Source organism: Dreissena polymorpha, chromosome 12, assembly GCF_020536995.1.
Source record: "Dreissena polymorpha isolate Duluth1 chromosome 12, UMN_Dpol_1.0, whole genome shotgun sequence".
Taxonomy (NCBI): Eukaryota; Metazoa; Mollusca; class Bivalvia; order Myida; family Dreissenidae; genus Dreissena; species Dreissena polymorpha.
Window position 1 is genome coordinate 66144402 of NC_068366.1, and position 22422 is coordinate 66166823.

The following is a 22422-nucleotide window of genomic DNA, read 5'->3' on the forward strand; positions in this document are numbered from 1 at the left end:
TGGTTTATCTTAAGTGACCCTTCATTAAAGACAGAACCAATTGCGAAACAAAGAGACACATAACAAATGTACTTAACAAGCCCCACAAGTACAGAACAAAATATACAGCCATGAATGAAACTGAGGTTACCGCATTTGAACGGTCAATACAAATAATTGGGGGTTTAAAACAGTTTAAATATGCTCCAAACCTCTAACTTGGCCCAGAATTATTCACAAAACAGTTGAGTGTAAAAAAACAACTGCCAAGTATCCCTCTTCAAAGCAAATAGCAATGTTCTTTTGAAAGATTCTTGGGTTTAACAACATTTCTTTATTCACAAGTTGTTTACACGCATACGGACGCGGATGTAATGCATATATATGTTTATGTTTATACTTATTGTGTTAATAATAAAAGTCAACACACAATTTAAGTTCATGTATTTTCAAAATATCTAAATTAAGTAATATGTTTTTATAAGATGGAATCATAAGTATAAATAAAATAAATCACTTTTACGTCCCTTTAAATTGCATGAGAGCATACGGGTTTCCTTTTCCGTTGAAATTTAGTGGTAATCTAAATAAATTGGACAATCTTAAAACGGCTCTACATCACGGGAAGTTGACAATTCGAAATTGCCGGCCATCAAAAGGCACGTCGAAACGATGTAACAAGAGAAACAACTGTCAAAACGGAGTAAACCTAAAACCAATTACGGAACAAAATCGCTGAAATTGATTTCAATATCCAAGACGCAGTCTCATACGTTCTCAAGTAACGAACGGTTCGAGGGACTGCAAGACGATTGTTATATGATGGGAACGGGTTTCATTAAGTGCCGGCCTTTCTGATATTTGTGGAAGCCAGTCATCGATGTTTGGTGGAATGGCATTTAATTAATCAAGAAGTTGTTCTTTCTAATCCTAATCGAATATCGGCCGCCCTAAGACAAATCGTACAGTAATTAAATCGGCCTCTACGCATGCAATAACTACGACCACTTAGATACATGCGGCTACGGAAAACAAAGTATGGTTTCGCAGAGCTTTCGAAGTTTCTAAAAGAAATCATATATTTAAAGAAAACGTCAGTTTGATTTAAGATGACTGTGTGTTTGTATTTTAATACAAGAAATTAAAACAAGCGAAGACAAATGAAAGTCGATTTCAAACTTTCGTTCAAGTTTTATTCACATGATTATAAGTGTAATTATTGTATATATCTAAGTGCTCGTTTTTCTGAATTTAAATTCATGTACACTGCAATGATTAATAAACTATATATATATATATATATATATAGTATGTATGTCTCGTACTGTCTCAAATGGGAATATGTATGTCTGTTTGTATGTCTGTGTATCTGGTTGTTCACACACCTTTCTCCCTATATATATATATATATATATATATATATATATATATATATATATATATATATAATTTCTAACATAATTAATAAAGTAAATTAATGCGCGCTGCATGCAACATCGTGAAACAGAGTACTAGTATATACATTGTAATTCTTCCATGAAGCATTTGCAAAAAAAAACAAAAAAAGAAATGTTTAATATGTCGTTCATTACGCGAATAGACTGTCAAATACAAATCAAATTCTTAAACTTAATTGCCTGTAATTCAAATCTGGCGAACATGTAAGTAGTAATGCGATATTAATGTTCAATACATGTGTCTTCTGAACAGCCTCGTTCAGCAAAACAAAATGATACTCTATAAGTTTATTTAAGCGATACACACTATTCGCTGTATTGGTAATTAACAGTACAAACTATTTTAGATATCTAACGGCGCATAACAATATTACACTGTTAAAGCTGCTGAAAATATGAACGCGAATGTAGCTAGAGAGTAGGTATATCGTACATCAATGTACAAGCATTTTAGCAGCTAAATTATCAATATGTAAGCTCCAAGCAGCGAGAATTAACAGCCTAAACTGTGTGACCGTATCAGCAAAACAGCTTTCATGTCCTGGGCCACTTTACTAAATTGATCTCAGTCGAAAATGATTAATACCGCCAGACACGGTCTCATTGTTTACACTTGTCATACAATGTCCAGAATACATTTTGATAAATGACATGTTATGACAGTTTCTGCCCTCCAAAATATCCATTTGGGTTATTAGCTAGTTTGTCGTAATTACACTTGTGGCGAAGCGGAATTCTAGATTGGGCATGTCTAAATTCTTGAATTATGTGGTGCTCTTCATGTTAAAGGGATCTTTTCACGCTTTGGTAAATTGACAAAATTGAAAAAAGTTGTTTCAGATTCGTAAGTTTTCGTTTTAGTTATGATATTTGTGAGGAAACAGTAATACTGAACATTAACCATGCTCTAATATAGCCATTATATGCATCTTTTGACGATTTTAAAACCTAAAAATTATAAAGCGTTGCAACGCGAAACGATTGAATAATTTGGAGAGTTCTGTTTTTGTCGTTAAATTTTTTGAAACTACGAAGATTGCTTATATAAGGTATAAAATACGTCACGAATGTGTACTCGGCGGAATAGCTCAGTAGGCTAAAGCGTTTTTACTTCAGGACTCTGGCAGGACTCCAGGGGTCACTGGTTCGAAACCTGCTTCGGGCAATGTTCTTTTCCTTTTTTTAATTTTCTTCTTGATTTTTTACTGGAGCTTTTACGATCCAATGTTTACATTTATCAATATAAAGCATTTAATGAATTAGTTAAAAAATTGACAAAATCTGTGAAAAGGCCCCTTTAAGATACGTTCAATGTATCCATGTTTTATAATTCGACCTTTTATTTGTGTCTGTATGTATATATTTGATAATCATTCACTCATGTACTGAATTAAATATTTATTAATTTACCATTAATTTATTTTTCTTTCACGTATTCATATGTATGTTTTTGATAAGCCAATAATTCATAAGTTTTTAGATATTGATTGGTGCATTCAAAAATATACTATAAAACACATCAAAACGTGCTAACATTTTCTTTTCTAAATCTCTCTTCTGTTTTTTACCGGTGTACCTGTACACCGTAAAGCATACAGTTTGAACAAATATAGGAATAATTAAAATCCAGAAACCTTATTGGCAGAAAGTATTATCTTGTCACTATCAGCTTGTGTTAAATGACATATGACAATACATAAAACAAACACAGTAAAAATGAGCATGATTAAACCTTACAAAGGTCAGTGCTTGGCTTAAGGGATTGAAAAATATAACTTGGAATTTAAAACCTAAAATTCAATAAACAAACCAACGTTCTCATCTTCACCCCAGGTGGCGTGGATGGACCCAAAGCTCAAGCTTCTTACCATAGCGGATCAGCGGATCATCCAGGATACCCGGATAAGCGTCGAGCGTCCCTTCACCCAGAACTGGAACCTGCACATCCGGCAGGTGCGCCTGAACGACAGCGGCGAGTACCAGTGCCAGATCAACACAAAGCCCGTCAAGAGCACCAAGGTCCTGCTAATTGTGCAAGGTATTAACACATGCAACAAAGTCATGCTATCTGTGGAATGCGTTCTTCAAAATCTGAACAAATACTTTATCATCAATGACATGCTTATTGTGCAAGGTGTGAAATGTGTATCTGAGCAAATACATCCGCAAAAGCATCAAATGCATGCTCATTGTTCGAGGTAATCAGTAGAAGAGAATGAACCACATTAACAATTTCAGTAAAGCAAAAACCGTTTCAACATTCTTGTATTAAAAAATTCGAGTCGCGTCATGCGAATATGTCCTTATGCCATATTCGGCCAGCGTAGCTCAAGAACAGCCTGTGAATCCGCGCAGTCTATTCAAGAGCTCCCTGCCCGGTAATAAGACTATAAACCCTTGCCTGACTTTATATCGGACGACATAGCTCCTGACCAGAATGTGAGCTATGCGCCAGCTTATCTGAATCTACGATATTGGCATATGGCATAAGAGCCATTTTTGCAAGACGCGGGTCATATAAAGCAAACATTAATCACACTACAAAATAATCAATGATTCAATGCATCTACCCAGTTTGTATAGTGTAAATCGTGTGTTTATCCAAACAAATATTTAGATTTTTTCCAAATTGAAGAGATCAGCTATTATTGAACCGTGTTTCTCAGAGCCGCCTGCGATCATTCGGACATCCGGCAGCCAGACGGTGCGAGAGTGGGAGACGGTGTCGCTGTGGTGCACAGTGACCGGCGTGCCGTTTCCTACCGTCACCTGGTACCGGAAGAACAAGCACGAACACCAGAAGGCTACTGAAGGTGAGCGAACTGCTTTAGTGGCTGATATTTCTGCGCTTTGTATATTCCAGTTCCTTGTTACTTCTTTTAAGAGTCTGAACCTATTTTTTGCAAAATGAGCGTCGCTCTGGTAAAATGGGGGTATAATGCATGTGTATACAGTTTGTATCAGAGAAGCCTTTGCGAACATTCCGCCTTAACCGGATTTTTGCTACGAAGGGACTTCATTTAAACGAAAAATACCATAAAGCGCATGCTTAATAAAGCCCCGTTTTCCAGATCGCGGCTCAAATCGATTATACCTTATTTCTTTTATCGATCGTTAGAATGGCGTAGTTATATTATTTTCGTCTTAGTAAATGGCACCTTATTTCGCCCATAGATCCCTAAAAGGAACTATTTACGCCTGTTTTTGTTTTAAGTGGATTGCACCTTATTTCGTTAACCCATTTATGCCTAGCGTCTAGAAAAAAGGCCTTGGCAAACAGCGTAGACCCAGATGAGACGCCGCATGATGCAGCGTCTCATCAGGGTCTGCGCTGTTTGCTTTAAGGAATTTCTGTAAGAAATATTCTAAATATAGAAATTAATATACTAGACATCCCTAATTTTGGAAATAAATTGATCCAATTTAGCAGGATGGGAGAGTCAACTAGGCTAAAATGGGTTAATTGAACTCAAGATCAGCTGTTAACCTTCTTTTAAAATATGGTTATGACATAGTATTTCTTCAAATGAAAGCATTCTTTTCACATTTGTTTAATTGCTGATACATCAGCATGTTCTGGTTTTCAATATACGATCCAATTCATCTTGTTAATATTACATTAAACAAATAGATCGGTCCCCTTCGTTTTCAAAAGATTCCCAAATGTTTAATATTTTCTTTAAAAAAAACACTATTGCGTGCCTATCGAGTGGTTTTGTTCTGAACCCTTTAATTAAATAAAGATAAATTTTCGCAATTCAAGCGGTACGTCTACTTTTATTAAATACGAAACACGATACAGTGAACCAAGTGCCGGAATTCTCACGAAATCAAAGACGATGGTAAAAATCTTCAATTAAATTCAATCTTAATAACGTTTGTTTAATTATTGGTCGACAAAGCGACGTGAATATTCTTCTACAACAACAACGTAAAACTTATATTCGATGAAAAATAATATTGTTTGGTTTATAGAGAACAGAATGTCGATTGTCGAGCGTATACTTTGTGCTGAACGAACTGTTCACAATTAGAACTTAAACTTGCTAGAAATATCTTACTTATTATTCACTTGTGATATGAATTTTTTTATAGAATACAATCAATCTTATGATTGTATAATATAACAAACAAATCCACTTGAAGAGACTTTGTAATTTTTGTGGTAAATTATTAAATTATTAAATGGGTATTTAACATGATTATATAAGCTTATCTAGATTAACAGCTCTATAGAGACCTCATGTTTTTCATTCTAAACTAGGCTAACATTCTCGTGGTTTATTTCCTCAACATCATGGTCCATATCGGTGTTTGTAAATACAAAAACAACAATACATCGAAAACTATTTTTTTTTAATTAGAGGCACGGTGGAGTTTCATATTATTTTCAGCAATATAAAGCTGTATAATAATTTGTTTAGGTCGTTTATGGGTATGCGTCTTCTTGCGTGGTCAGTTGGACTTTTCGTAAACAACAAAAGCAATCCGTCTGTAGCTTCTATGATATAACATCGAAAATAAAGGAATATTTAATTGGCATTCAATCGTCAATTTTTATATGAAAGCATAGAATACTAATTATTTCCCGGTTATTTGATGAACAGCCATTTCGAGATGCAAGAGATCAATACAAAGATTGAAAAGTTTTTCCTAACATTAGAATGTTCGAAAAGGGCTCAACTGTTTTGTCAAACATAATATTGACAACTTTTAGTTGTATCATTCATTCTTGATTGAAACGATTTTTTAAAGTTGATAAAATTTGTCTTCAATGACTGCAAGCTCTGATGTATATTTTCGTCGCACTCACGCGGTTATTTATTCTTAAGTCTAAAAGTGGGTTGGTGAATCCGTGCCTTCTTGTGACCTTCCGCAATTCGTCCATAATGATTCCTGACGGGTGAAATTTAGCCTCGTTCTGGGAAAATGGTACTTAACACATGTGCATAAAGTTTCGTCCCACATTGGCATGTGCGGTCCAGTTTCCTCAGAACTATGCTTATATGCTACCTGCTCCATCGCCAGTTGTAGGTGCGGACGGCGAGGGCCTGAAGATCCACAACATCTCCCGCTACTGCCAGGACGAGTACGAGTGCGTGGCAGACAACGGCATTGAAACTATGGCTAAGGCCAAGATGGCGGTAACAGTGGAATGTAAGCGTTGTCTGTAGTTCTGGCTCAAGTATTCAGCATCATCAACAAAAGTAGCTTCAACATGCATGACAGACTTCTAAAATTGTATGGGATTATGATGGCGTTATGACATATATCTAAAACGAAGCGGTTTGTTTTTACGTTGAAATTACTGAACCGCCTTAAAAACATTTACATGGAGTATGGCATTCTTTACTCCGGTTACTTTTGGTTAGATCTTTAATTATTGTAATGCTTATATTTACGGCATACAAGTTTTAAAAAATGAAAATTATTGACGCTTTCATTCGTATTAAACATAGTTAATATATGCATTTTATTACTTACCTCAGTTGCACCGGAAGTTTCGCTTTTCACAACAAAACTGAGCCAGAGTCAAGGCAAGGAAACTATTCTAGACTGCAGCATTTCAGCCAGTCCCCACGCGTATAGGTAGGTTCAAGTTGTAATATGCGATCCGATTGGTCAGCGTTTTTTTAACTTAAGCAATATCAAAGAATCCGCTTTATATGTTTAATCAAACGGCTTATAACTTGCTAACTTATTTAAACAGTACCAGTTACACTGGCTGGTCTTAGATATTTGTTTTACTACATGGATAAATTGTTAACAAAATTAAAACTAGTAATCAATGCTAATAATCAGTATATTTTTATAGAAATTTATTGCAACAAAACGCCACGTTCCTGTATACTAGCATGTTTCTCTAAGAACGATAATAAGTACAGTCAATATACCATTACCGGATCCGTAGCGTAATTAAGTTGTTCTGGTAAAAAGCAATAAATGTTTTGGGACTTCTTTTACACCAGTTTGATTAAATATTACTTTTGCATCCTGATTCACCACATAGTCTTATTTTAAAACGCAGGCAAAATGTGTATGTGATACCTTTTTATCGACGCAGAATTCATGCATTAACAGATCAGTTAAAGCCATAACGGATCACGTGACTGAAACCACTCAGGGGGCATCTAACACGCTATTTGAACTGTCGAAACATGAAATGTGTTGTTTACAATGACCAAGTTACATTGCCAGTTATAAATTATATTTATTTTGTTTGTTATTAATTGTTTTCTATATGTGATCTTGTATCCACACTTTACGCATGGTGTTCTTGTTTGAATTATCTGTTGAAAATCCTAAAAAGATCGAAAAGATATGGGCATCTTATAAACCATGTTAATTGTTTGAATCATATCTAATCATCGATATTGAACATGGAACATAAATAAAACATTAAGATTGAGATCATTTATTGTAAGAATCAACAAGATTTGCATATATTTTTATATAATATATTATCAATACGCATATTATCACGCTTAATCCGTTAATGCCCTTATTCTTCATTTCATTTAAGGTTTTGCAAAATCGTAAACACGAATCAAAACTGCAATGGACTTTTGCAGGCAGAAAGACTACTAAATGGCCTTTAAATTAATGCGTAAACTTCTTACTTTCCAAACGAGTTATAGCATGTGGCCGCGAAAAATGTTCAACCTCGATTTGGAAACGAGACGGAAGTCAACAAAGTCGTATATACATGTCCGCAAAACATACCGAAATGTTTGACAAAGAGTCGCTCCGATTACGACTCAGTCAATGCGTTTTAAAGAACATGCCTTGAAGATGATGTGTGCAAAATATTATCTAAAATGTATTTATCGCGATACGCAGTCTTGAAAATCAAAGTGATTCGCTATGGGTAATGATCCGGTAATGGTAACTTGACTGTACTCAAATTTAAACATAAAACATACTCATACATCATCAAAAACCTCACCATTGACAATTAAGCGTGTGGAGGTACAAAGGCATGGACATTCAACAGTCGGCGAAGTACGGCATCTCCGTCTATAACGACGACCGGTACACGAAGACGCTCAGTTTACGGATCGGATCCCTGACCGAGGAGGACTTCGGCAGGTATAAGTGCGTGGCCGAGAACAAGCATGGCAGCGACGAGGACTCCATACTCTTGCATGGTGAGTCGACGTATTAGTTCATTCATATGCGTACAGTGTCGCCCCAGATTATCCTGTGCAGTTCGCACAGGAAAAATCATGGACGACACTAGCAGCGACGAGGACTCCATAATCTTGCATAGTGAGTCGACGTATTAGTTAATTCATATGCGTAAAGTGTCGCCCCAGATTAGCCTGTGCAGTTCGCACAGGACAATCAGGGACGACACATTCCACTTGTATGTGTTTTTCGTTTAAAGCAGGACTCTTCCTAGAAAAAATCCGCTGTACGCACATGAATTGGCCCGGTTCCTCCAGACCGAGGCTCAACTATGAAACTTTCCCAAAATGTTTTGCAATCAAAATGTAAAACATTATTGTCATTATCAGATTATCAGATTAAAAACGCAAACATGCCCCAACCTTAATTGAAGCATGGCAAAATATATCTCTATATATAATTGAATGATATAAAACAACAATAATATTACGTACGTTGTACACATAATATGTTAGTTCAGGACTACACATGTCTATCTATTGACCGAAGAACAACAATAAAAGTATTTTATGCACACACCATGTTCAGAACTGAAAGAGCTACGACAAGAGGTTGTGACGACGACGACAACGACGACGACGCGGTCGCCATTAAAGCCAGTGAACAGTAATGAGTACTTCGAAAGAGATAAACACGTGTACCCCACACGCTACTGGAACAGAATGACGCCCGATCACAATAAAGGTAAGATATCATCGTTCGGTCAAATTGCCTTATTGTTGTTTTTCATAAGTTCAAAAATTTGTAAATTCTTGCAAACATGAGCTCTGGGGTAAAACTTACGGAGAACCAAAGAAGGACTTAAAGGAATGGACTTTTGAATTGATCATTCAAGAAAACAATAAAGAGAAGCCTCTAATTATGTGTTATTTCGTTCTGAAAATTTCTTAATATTTCAAATGTTCAATGTATAGCCTATTTTTGAATGTGTTTCGTTCCACATGTATATATAGGTTTAAAAATCACCATAGTCACCACATAGTGTCATCCCTTTTTAAACTGCATCTGTAAAGCGCTGTAGTTATTTTATTATTTATAATGCAATTTAGATCTCCATTAAGTTATTAAAATGTATTCATTAATTGTGTTGTGTTTTTTCTTTCAGACAATGTCGCTGAAACCGCCCAAGCCTCTCGCACTTCCTCTGCGCACGCGCACAACGCATATACGTTATTGTGTACAGTCTCTCTCCTGAGTGTCGTTCTTCTTAGATAGTACTGACGTCATGCGACGTTATCACGAAAAACGACGTCTGCAATAAACGCCGTGTACAAATTTCATTATGCAAAACGATTTAAGAGCAGTTTAACTGTTCGCGCAGTAACTTTTTGGTGAGTTTGTGCTTTCGTCGTAATTCATATTAATTATATAAACGTTTGGTTCTTAGAGGACTCAAAAATAAGTCAAAATTAGGCATCTCTGCTGTTTATAAAGTTCGATAAGACACAATAAGACTGATTGAAAAAATCGTTCGGAATTCTTTGTTAAATATTACAAATGTGCAAGGATGTTTTAACATATTACGCGCGATACATACACATAAATTGTCAAAAGGAGAATTATCATGTGAAGATATGTGAGCCATGTCGTAATATGAAAACATATTGCCAAATTACCGTATGTTTTGTAATATGTAAATTGATATGTCAGATGTATTTTAGACTCGGTCTGGGTAAACTGGACTTTAGTTTATCCTGTGCAGTCCGCAAAGGCTGATCAGGGACGACGCTTTCCACCTAAACTGGATTATGCGGAATGAGTCATCCCTGATTAGCCTGTTCCGATTGCACAGGCTAATCGGAGATGACACATTACGCACATGCTATAAGCTCAGTTTTCCCAGAACGAGGCTTTTTTTCTTGCGTTATTTATGAAACTTAATGTAAAGTTCTTACAAACGCTGAAATATGAGATGCGATATGAATGGAATTTTCGGTCGGCTCAGCAGAAAATATTATAGCGTTTGATCGAGAGAAAAGACTGAATAAGAACATTCGGTTGTATAAAGACATAAGGCACTTGCTCGTGGTAATATTCGCTTTTCGATAGCATACATGGAGGTGGATGATATTCCAGAGTATTTTCCAGCCGATCCACGATTGACAGAAAACTTTTACAACGGCCAATCATTACAATAATGAAGTTGTACGTGGGTGTTAGACATACTGACTTGGTGTGAGCCTATAACCGAAGCATTACCATTATTCGAAGTGTTGCGGTTGTGACACGTATGTTGCTATTGAATAGACTGCAGGAGGTTCTTCTAGCGGAAACCCCGGTCTTATATACAAGTGGGCACAGTGTGTAAATGTAATGATAAATGTATCATTTAAATGATTACTCTTGGTTCCTTTTAAGCGTTTCCGCGTTCTAAAATAAGTATGGGTCCAGTGTGTGCTTATTATATAAATATGTGTCGTTTAAATCTTCCATGACTTTGCTTTGTCCATAAATCGAGAGTTTATATTAATAGTGTTACAATGTTGCGAATGTTCTTCAGCAATCCGCCTGAGAGACTGAGTTAGTTTAGTTATGATGTGAACACTCCACTAACTTTTATTGAAACACAAGGGAGATCACTATATTGCTCTTGAATATTTTTTCTTGCGGTTGTCGCCCATGCCTTTTGATCGTTTTCGTCAAAACATGCGGATGACTTTCATAATATGGTGTGATTTCTCTAATAAACCTGTTTGTATTATTTTTTTATTAGCCATGTTAAGATGAACGTATTTACCGATAAAACAATAACAAGTATACATTTGTATATCCATTCCTGTCACAGCATTATATCAGGCATTATCATTCATAATATATTGTATTGAACAATTTAACTGTTTAGCATTATTGTGTTATCTTTATTTATCATCTTAATTTTAAGAGTGTATAATTTATATTGTTATAATGTGTTATCATGTTATCACGTTGTTGTTGTTTTGTTTTGCATTTAGTAATTTTGAATGAGAGTGTGTGCACATAAATGTAGTGTTTCGGTCAATAATATTAACATTTAACCAAATGTATAATTTATTTCATATATGCATTCGTTTTATTCTTTTTTTATTACATCGTCTTCAAAATCAACACCATTATCATAATAATCATCATTATCAAAGACGAGTTCCGTAATCGTTTAATTTAGATTCATAATATTATAAGCATTTCAATAACGAACTGATTTATTTCCATGTGTTGCCCACTAACGTAATAAATATATATTCAAAATCAGTGTTTCTCTTGTCAGTTTTATTGCATAGTTACGTAAAGCTTAACAGCTTTTGACCCGTTTAATTTTTGTATTTCCACATGCATGTCGCTTACTTGCTGTAAAATTAATTTATGCTTTCATATAGTTTGTTGTTGTTTTTAAAAATACGCTGAACCATAATATGGTTATGTTATCTGACAGCGTGTGAAGTGCAGATTAAACTTACATTTTGGGTGAGCTTAACAAATTCGGGTGAGCATTAATCAATAAGTACCAAAACCGACAGTTATTTGTGAAGTCAGGTGACGCGATTCTTAAACTATTTCAATGTTTAGCACGTGGGTGATATGCATTAAACATTTTGTTCGTGTCATTCTGCTAATCATCTTCATCATTTTGTCCTCAATAAAACTTACCAACACTTAGAAGTGCACTCATAATTATCAATGACCGCAGCAGAACAAATTATTTTGGCCATATCCCGTCTTCAGAAAGTTACCGCTATTGAGGTCATTTATCTGTATATGTCTCAGCCTCTTTCTATGAAAACTACATGCGCGAAAGTATCGTCCCATATTAGCCAGTCCAGTAGGCTTCTTCCGCTTGTATGGTGTTTTATGTTTAAATGAAGTCTCATCTAAGTTAAAATCCATTTTAGGCGGAAAAGGTCGTCCCAGATTAGCCTTTGCGGGCTGCACAGATCTTTATGTGACGATATTTTACGCACATTCAACATAAGTAAAAAAACAGCAAATAACTATTTTAAAATAAAACATCAACACGTAAGAAACCCAATAATGAATATCGAACTCACTACGATGAAAGTTGAAATAAATAAGAGTTCACAATGCTCTGACTGACTGTGCCTGTATGTTACATAAATGCCAGAGTATTATTTGTACTGCAAAATTTCATTTTATTTTAACTAAGAAAGAAACTTTGCGAGGGATTTAATACATTGAAACAAAGTTCATAATTGTTACATACTCTCACAGACCTGCGTGATAAGATAATTAAAATCATGAATGTCCATTGGCTTCACATATGCGACAGAAATTGTATAGTTAATATACGTCTGCAATTAAACTTTGAAAGTCTAAACGAAAGGCGGAAAACTACAACGGTCGAGGCATGGTCAGGGGTGATAACCCCAAAAAAGGGTTAGGGTAAGGGTTAGGATTAGGGGTCGGGTTAGGGTTAGGGTTGGGTTTAGGCTAACCCAAACCCTAATCCGACCCCTAACACTAACCCAAACCCTAACCCTAACCCTCTAACCCCCCCCCCCCCCTTGCGCAATACCATACCATGCCTCGCCCGTTGTAGTTTTCCGCCTCCCAGTCTAAACAGGAGCTGAAATACATTTCTTATTGAAAACGTTTTATTCTCCAACAAACCGAACGGGAGGTAACCGGTTGAGCATAAACTTTCACCTGAAAATGAGTTAAATTCCCTGTATCTGAACGATTAATGCTGAATTGCCGGGCATGAAACATATCGCTGGGTAAACATTTGTCAGTGGGCGACCTTTATACACATTCTACAATTGTCAGCAACCCAACCTTTGGAATATAACTCACTTATACCCGTATCATCATGCCTCCAGCACACAATCTTTGGAAGAATGTCCATGCAATAACCATTGCAATCACGCAGCTCGCCAGGTAGATTTTTCCATGGCATGAAGAGGAAGTACCGGTTATTTAATTGTGGGTTCAAGAGGCAGTCCATTATCAAATTTTCAAACCTTAATGACGAAACATCTTGCGTTTAAAAAAAACCTCAAAATAAAAATTAACTGATTTAGGAATCGGAACCTATTAACAAGAGTTTAATTGAAAGGTCTTGTTTCTTGTCCTCTTCCAATTCCACCTTACAAAAAGGCAGGTTTAAACTGTGTTGTCCGTCTGTCCGTCCAAACATTCTGGATCCAGTAAAAAGCTAGGATGATGAAATTCGGTATGCTGATAAACAGTCGTAAGGGGGAATATTCGCGTTATTTCAGGTTGTGTTTTTTTCGATTCAGATTGGGGTAACTGTGTTTAGCAAAACGCAAAATTTACTTTTTGGAAAAATGGCCATATTTGCCTTAATTGGAAATGAAATTGATACTGCGGTAACTAAAACAGTACTGAGGCTTTGTGGTCGAAACTCGGTATGCTTGTGCCAACCTTCAATTTTAAGTTCAGAAAAGGTTCCTCCATTTTTATAATGTGAGATTCATCACTTTTGTCCATGACAAATGGCAGTTTTGGTATACAAGTACATGCACATAGTATATTAACCCTTTGCATGCTGGGAAATTTGTCGTCTGCTAAAATGTCGTCTGCAGAATTTCTAAAATTAGCATTTTCTTCGATTTTTTTCAAAGAATACTATCAAAATAGCAAACAGTTTGGATCCTGATGAGACGCCACGTTCTGTGGCGTCTAATCTGGATCCAAACAGTTTGCAAAGGCCTTTAAAATTCAGCTCCAGCGCTTTAAGGGTTAACACAATTCATATAAACAAATAATATATACTGAGCCGAACGTCGTCACAAGACCGTCATAACTTGACACCAAATTTCGAATTCCACACAGCAACAACGAAAGTAGTAGGTGTTTCATATTCCACCAGGGTCATCACTCAAGCTTGATTTATGCGTCCCTTATCTCGTCACGAATCTTGACTGATGTTAGGATGATAACACTAATCTTCTACGACCATTTCTGCCCCGATTTGATTGAGATTTTGCCGACACTAGGAGACTTCAACATCTAAGGTCTTCTCCCTCGGGAATCATGCCGTTGAATTCGTAATCACGTTGAAAGTCATCTGCAAAATCTGTACCATAATCTCTAATGCATTACGTAGATTAAGGAATCATCTCGCGTTTGGTCTTTTATACGGTAGTGCTTTTGTTCTACAAGAAATGTACATAACGAAATGAAAATCAGATCAGCATAATGTGTTATTCAATTATATAACATTTATTTGAACATTGCATGTACAGACTTTCTTTAAAATTGATATATTATATACATGTATGGATAATATGTAATGTAATATGTGTCCGTTTAAAATTGAAGTCTGAAATCAGTGTAGGCTTTATGTAATTGTTTACACATGAGATAATTATGTAGATTTGAATAAAAATATATATCGATGTAATATTTTAAGAGTTTCACTATTCCCGTTTTAGTATTTAGTTTTTATCTTTTAAACATACCATATGTTACTATAAATTTGACTTATTTGATTAAAAATTAAACAAAAGAAGGCTGTTTAGTACATCATAAAAGCAATGAAAACGAATAACTGAATATAGATTTAAAATTAACATATGTGGTGTTCACATCTTTATTTTTAAAACTCAATGTATGCTCATATTTCTGTCGAACACATCATTTAAACTTTGGACTGTTATCTAAAAGTCTAATATCCTGTGTCCAATTATCGTTATGGTTAATATGTTTTATCAAAGAAATATTTGTGGGAAAATAACTATCTTATGGACTGTTTGTTCATTATTGTGTTAACATTGCGTAACAGCCATATATCATGTATACAGTCTCGTCAACCATGAGCATTCATAACTGCGGTTCACGGATCGTTTGATCTTTAATTATTATTATTGGACGCAATAATGGTCTCCCATATTGTGGAAGTGGGTTTCATCTGTATGGCAACAATCGTTTGAGCTTGCCAATTAAGTACTTTTTTCCACTCGTACTGACAGGATGGTTGTTACACTTTAAAGTGTCATTCGCATGCAAATACAATTACCGTTTACCGAAGTTGTTTATTAACTACATGAATAGTTTCACCGATAGTGTTTCAAAGAAATAAGCTTTTCAGTGATCCAAACAGAACAGTTCTGACAAACAAACGCTGCAACAAGAGTCAGTGTACATTGAAGATGCAACACCGTATTTATTTGTATTCACACGCGTGATTTCATCCTTCTATATTTGCTTCACGTCCCTTTTAAATTGTTCACAACATTCGACATTTTCAAACAACAAAACCTCAAACGCTCCTTGGCAAATTATATTTCAAAGAGAGGCGTTACACCGTCGTTGTCTGCTAATTGTATTGAGATGCTGTTCCATGAGCCGATCATTGAGACCTCTAACCCAGGCAGAGACAATGACAACAATGGGGCGATGTTTGCAGTTGGCCTTAATACTCACATTATGGATAATATTGTTTATTTCTTAACCCATTAATGCCTAGTGAACTCTCCCATCCTTCTAAATTGGATCAATTTATTTCCAAAATTAGGGATTTCTAGTATATTTATTTCTATATTTAGAATATTTCTTACAGAAATTCCTTTAAGCAAACAGCGCAGATGCGGCGTCTCATCTGGGTCTACGCTGTTTGCCAAGTCCTATTTTCTAGACGCTAGACATAAATGGGTTAACGCGGAGGTAAATCATGGACACTGAAATGTATACTCCCTTCAATAACAGTATTATAGATGTTGCTTGTATTTTTCGTTCAATAAAAGAAAACCTTACAATCTTTATGAACGAATAGATTCTACTCAACGAAATAATTCATGAGAGTACTAGTCTTATTTAATAATAGGAATTATTATTATAGCATAGAAACTAGGCCGAGTTTTTATGTTTCTCCTAAAGGAAGCTTATTGAACGAGATGGATTGTTGAATTGATTATTTTCGACAAAATATAATTACATTTTTTTATAATAAATAAAACCATTAAACGTAACGAAACGACATATCATATAACCTGGTTTTACTGAACATTTACGAAAACTGAATTTTCGGTCCTCTACTGACGACGTTCGATTTTCAACATGCATCGTAATGTGTTGTATACAGCCTGTGCTGCACGAAACCACTGACTCATCAGCCGGGAGCCGCCCATCAACAAGTGTTGATCACCACATTTTGAAAATAGAAGTTGCAATTATTTGTTGATGCAAATTGCGGAAATGGACAGACCGTCAGCCTTGTAATATGGATATACCGGTACCCCCCCCCCCCCCTCCCAGAAATACGGGGCTTAATCCATGTGCATAAGTATCGTCAAAGATTTGCCTGTGCAGTCCCAACATGCTGATCAGGGACGACAATATCTGCGTAAACTGGATTCTTCATAAGAAGAGACGCCATTCAAACGAAATATACCATAAAGTGGAAAGTTTTGTCTGTTGTTAGATTGTGCTGACATGGGCGACACTTTACAGACATGCATTAAGCCCCGTTTTCACAGAACGCGACTCATATCAGCGTTCATCCTGTTCGTACTCCTAAAGAATCAACTGGTCTTTCTATCTATAAAAACATTCGCGTTTTTGTGAAACAATGCAGCTGTCATATGGAACCTTGTTCAATATAAATGACATTAACAATATTAATCTTATGAAACATAAATCTGCAGGCTTCTTTTACAAATGAAGGAAAAATTTCACCGAGTTCACAAGAGTGGTGTTAACTTCTATGGGATACACATGTCTTATATGGTAAGTTTTGGGAAAACTGTGCGTAATTATTTTGCGTAATATGTCGTTCCAGATCAACCTGTGCAGTCTGTAGGGACGCGATTTTCCGTGTTTATGCAACTTTTTCCTTATCTCCTCTTAACAAAAAATCCATTTAAGACGTAAAGTACCGGCTCTGAAAGGCCCGGTTCGAACTGAACTTTAATCTACAGCGACACTTAAAGCGCTTGCATTAAGCACAGATTTCCCAGAACTAGCCTCATATAGCGAGTAGCTTTAATAATGCTTCTACCGGCTCTGATTAATGCACAAACAAAGCTCAGATGTCCCCAAAGTGATCGAAATAGAATTAATTAACGTCTTCCCCCTTTCGGCGATTGACTAATCTGTTTTAATGCTTAGTGAGTTAGCCAGATATCTGTGCTGATTTTCAATTTGACCAATAATTCTTACGGCGCGATCCCTCAGGAACCAAGATTTGCTCGCGAATTCTTGGATAATCAATCAAAGTGATTGTCGGCGCCGAACAAACTGGGTCCACTTGAAAAAAAACATTATGGTAATGAAATGTAACTATTTAACGTTTTAACATACACCTTTAAACGTTTTGTTGATTTATTTGAAAAGCATTTAGAGATAATCCTTTATTTTTTATACACGACTGCTGATAAAAAAAAACAATGTGTAGTACACTTATAGACAATATTTTAAAATACGTAACGTCTAGATTTTACAACAAAAACGATAGATACGATGAAATACGATATGAAGCGATACGATGCGATGTATTTAGAAACGTTACGATAATATAAATAAGTATACGGTCCGATTCAATATGTATAAATATACTATATTGTAATATGAACTATGTTTATTTAAAAAAAATAGGGTTCACTGATTTGTTTATGTGATGTGATTAGCAAATTAGGCACGCCGGCAACTAGAAGCAAGTAAAAGTAATATATATTATAAACCGCCTAACGGTTTTATATCCTATCAAATTTCACGGTGTGTGTTCGTAATACAAATGACAAATGCCTTTAACACCATTTGCAATACCACAGCCATGTCTGAGTGGTTATAGGCAAAATATATCCGGGAATATTCTGATCAGATGCCTCATTTTCCACCAGACTGGAGTAACAAATTGAAATGGCATCCGCATTTATAAAAGATCGTGATTAATTTGGATTTTGGATTGTGTCTTCGATTTTTAAGGGATGATTCGCTATTATCCCCTCAAGCTATACGACCGTGATTGTAAAATAGCTCATTGGAAGCAGAATTTCAAATTGTTTTAGTATTATATTTCTCGGTAGTATATCTTTTGCTGTGAATAGGTCGTTGAACACATACATGCAATATTATAGATTTCTAATGAATTTAATTGTATTATTAAGGCTAGGCGTAAATTCAAGACGTGCATTGTATATATTTATAGCATTATTGTTATTGTGTACGTCCTTCCGTCTGTCATTCTGTGTGTCATTCTGTCTGTGTGTCATTCTGTCTGTCTGTCTGTCTGTCTGTCTGTCTGTCTGTCTGTCTGTCTGTCTGTCTGTCTGTCTGTCTGTCTGTATGTCTGTCTGTCTGTCTGTCTGCCTGCCTGCCTGCCTGCCTGCCTGCCTGCCTGCCTGCCTGCCTGCCTGCCTGCCCGCCTGCCTGCCTGCCTGCCTGCCTGCCTGTCTGGTTGTCTGTCTGTCTGTCTGTCTGTCTGTCTGTCTGTCTGTCTGTCTGTCTGTCTGTCTGTCTGTCTGTCTGTCTGTCTGTCTGTCTGTCTGTCTGTCTGTCTGTCTGTTTGACCGTCTGTTTGTCCGTCTGTCTCTCTGTCTGTATGTTCGTCCGTCTGTCTGTTTGTCCGTCTGTTCGGCTGTCTGCCTCTTTTGAATGTAAATAACTGATAATGATTGTGCTACGTCATATTTTTATGTATATACAGTTATTATAGAAAAATAAATTTTGTGAACCTTTATTTAAACGAGACATGTGTGATAAGGATTGAGTTACTAGTTTTATATATTTGCTTTTATCACATGCTATACCCTGTTTCTAAAGTAACACAACCATTACATATTTTTTTTATTACACATGTGTAATACAAATTTTTTAAGCGTGTTCATTGGCTTAGTTTTCGTTTATTGACCAATCGCGTTTTGTTATTTTGCCGAAATGACGTTGCAACGTCAAATGACGTCACGAAATGTAAACAACATTCGGGATTTATCATTATGTTTGCGTAAATATTTATTTAATTTGCTCATTTAAAAGCATGTGATAAAAAAGATCAGACACTCGTTGTCATATCATACCATATTTTATTAAACTCGTCCAGGAAATTCGTTAGTAAGCTCGCCAAAGGCTCGCTTACTAACAAAATTCCTGAACTCGTTAACAAAATATGGTATGATATGACAACTCGTGCCAGATCCGATATATATTTGATAATATGATACCGTTTAAACGACCGGTATGCTCCCTGTAAACAGAAATTGAAATTGCAGCATCGCAGAATGTACGAGTTGGGAATCCGATTTGACAACTCTCGAACGTTTCATGACATGTACTCGAAGCCTTTAGATCTTTTTCTGACGTCGGAAATTAGAGACACTTCAAAGACCGTAAAATCGGCATCAGATGTGAGTGCATCACGCATCAATGTGTCATTTGTTAGTTTGTTAATTCAAACCGATGATTTTCCGTTTTATGTCTGTCTTTTATATGGCAATGATGGTATTATTTCATTAAGAAATTGGAATCTTAAAGGCCGTAAAAAGAAATGGCTGCTAGGCACCTAAACATGGAGGCGTTGTGTGTAACCATGCAGTGCATATTATTAATACGTATTATTTAGAAAGGTCACACTCAAAGGGTTATTAAATGAACTAATTCGTGGTTTGGCAAAATGGCATAATTGAGAACAAGTCGTCATAAATTCATAATGTTAATTTAACAACCGAAATAAGACACATAAATGAGATTTTTTTAATCTATTATTTTATAAATAATCATCAATGGAAATGTATGGCGCTTTTCAATGACAATTAGAAGATGTGTGTATTACTTAGACAGTGCCTTAAATACGCATCAAAATCTTGGATGGCCTAATAGAAGCGATCCGGATATTTTATTTAAGATAATTGAATTTTGAAAAAGAAAGTAATAAAAAAAATCATTTACACGATTCATCTGCATGAAATGAGTACAAGTTATAATTTAAAATATGTTCATACTTACACTGCTTATTACTCAAAATATCAATTCTACGGACCCAGAATATTCAGGTAGACAGGCATATCAATATTTGACAACCTCTATTTTACAGTCACAAAAATGTCGTTTGCATACAATGACGTGGGTAAAATAAATTAATATAATACACAATCATATTATTTTTGCGTATATAAATACACATCATATTATTCTCGTCGATTTCTATCAATTTTGTGTGCGTAATTTTCCCTTCAAGGTGGCTATTACATGCAATTTCATGATAACATTCTGGGCCACGTTACTAAAACTTTAAACAAACGATAAAGGCTTTTCCGTTATTAATAAAAAATATATATATTGTCAATTATTGTTGCAATTTTAATATTGTCTACAAGCAATTAAACAAGTTTTATAAGTCAGTCTATATTTAACAGATTGACTTAATTGTCATATTTTCAGCAAGATAGATTCTTGCTATTTATAAATATATGTATCATAAAAGTATTATCAAATTGTTTTTAGAGAGCGTTATTTTGGACGTTAATGTCCAGTTTGCTCTCTTTTTTACATATTGCTTAGTTCCTTATTTTACACGGCTGCACGCATTAACCCATTTATGCCTAGCGTCTAGAAAAAAGGCCTTGGCAAACAGCGTAGACCCAGATGATCATGCGGCGTCTCATCAGGGTCTGCGCTGTTTGCTTAAAGGAATTTCTGGAAGAAATATTCTAAATATAGAAATAAATATACTAGACATCCCTAATTTTGGAAATAAATTGATCCAATTTAGAAGGATAGGAGAGTCCACTAGGCATAAATGGGTTAAGTCAGAAGCTAAAGATCATATCAAATGAGTAATGTTGCATGGCGAAATTTGATGTTAACACATGACAAACGATCCGCGACATTCGAACATTTGACAGTCGAATTGTCGCGCTTATATTCGCCAGGAAAAGTAGCGTCGAAAATTGAGTGTCGTCATAATTGTATCTTGTCGTTGCACAAAGGTCGCGTTAAGTCGTGCGTTGTTTTGATAGTCATGAATGCACCTATCAGGTCGAAAGGAGACATTCAATGTGTTACTTACCGGATTCTGTAGACAGAAAACGCACTAAAATCGTTTAGAAATGTTAGAATCTAGTTATAAATACACGCCGGGTATGCGAATACTTCGTTGACGGATGGCACTTCACTAACAGAGAAAAACAAACGCCACGCGCGAGAGGTAAGTTCCTCTGTTTTATTTAAAGTTATATCCTAAAGATTAGTTTTTAAGACAAGACACATGGTCGAGTTGCTAAATGGTGTATCCGTTTGCATTGGGAATACACAATTTCACGGAAGAATGATACAGTTTTGCCCCAAAAATAGAAAATTCGATCGGAAAACAGCATAAACTGGATGAACAGTAAACATTTTAACAAAATAAAACTACTTAGAATTATTGCAACAAATTGTTTGCTATTCCAGCATGTAGAGTAATCACTGTGCTTCAAATACTGAAATTTTGATAGTATTCAATGAAATGTAAACAAAGATAGTGCAAGTATTCAATGAAATATAAACAAAGATAGTGCATGTTGTAATAGGTGGCATACATAAAGTTGCAGGCACTTTGTTTACCGATAAATGGCACTTCAGATTACGGAGACTTTCAACAAAGCGGGCACTCTAATAACTGAGTTTTATCTTCTACCTTAAATGCATTTATTTATATTATGGCTATTCATACGAAACATTTTGAAAATATATTTTTCAAAAATCACATTACTATTAATTTATACTATGTTTATTATAATTGCAATTTTCAAATAAGATAATATTTATTATTAAATAAATGTGTACATAATGAACTTGTTTTTTATTGGTAACTTGAGATTCAGAGAAATGAAAATACAACGGATAATGCGGATCAACACAATCGTGT

The 22422-nt window shown here is 35.5% G+C and overlaps 1 protein-coding gene across 2 annotated transcripts in view; it reads left to right on the forward strand.

Annotated features, from left to right (window-relative positions):
• LOC127852243 (limbic system-associated membrane protein-like) overlaps positions 1 to 11897 on the forward strand; it is a 471770-nt gene extending 459873 nt beyond the window's left edge. For both annotated transcript variants that reach the window (XM_052386137.1, XM_052386136.1), the window contains exons 3-9: positions 3270 to 3474; positions 4103 to 4249; positions 6465 to 6593; positions 6926 to 7025; positions 8397 to 8584; positions 9153 to 9308; positions 9730 to 11897. In XM_052386137.1, the coding sequence (XP_052242097.1) occupies positions 3270 to 3474; positions 4103 to 4249; positions 6465 to 6593; positions 6926 to 7025; positions 8397 to 8584; positions 9153 to 9308; positions 9730 to 9839 (1035 nt within the window). In that variant the 3' untranslated portion in view covers positions 9840 to 11897. The remainder of the gene's footprint in view (positions 1 to 3269; positions 3475 to 4102; positions 4250 to 6464; positions 6594 to 6925; positions 7026 to 8396; positions 8585 to 9152; positions 9309 to 9729) is intronic.
• The last annotated feature ends 10525 nt before the right edge of the window (positions 11898 to 22422 follow it).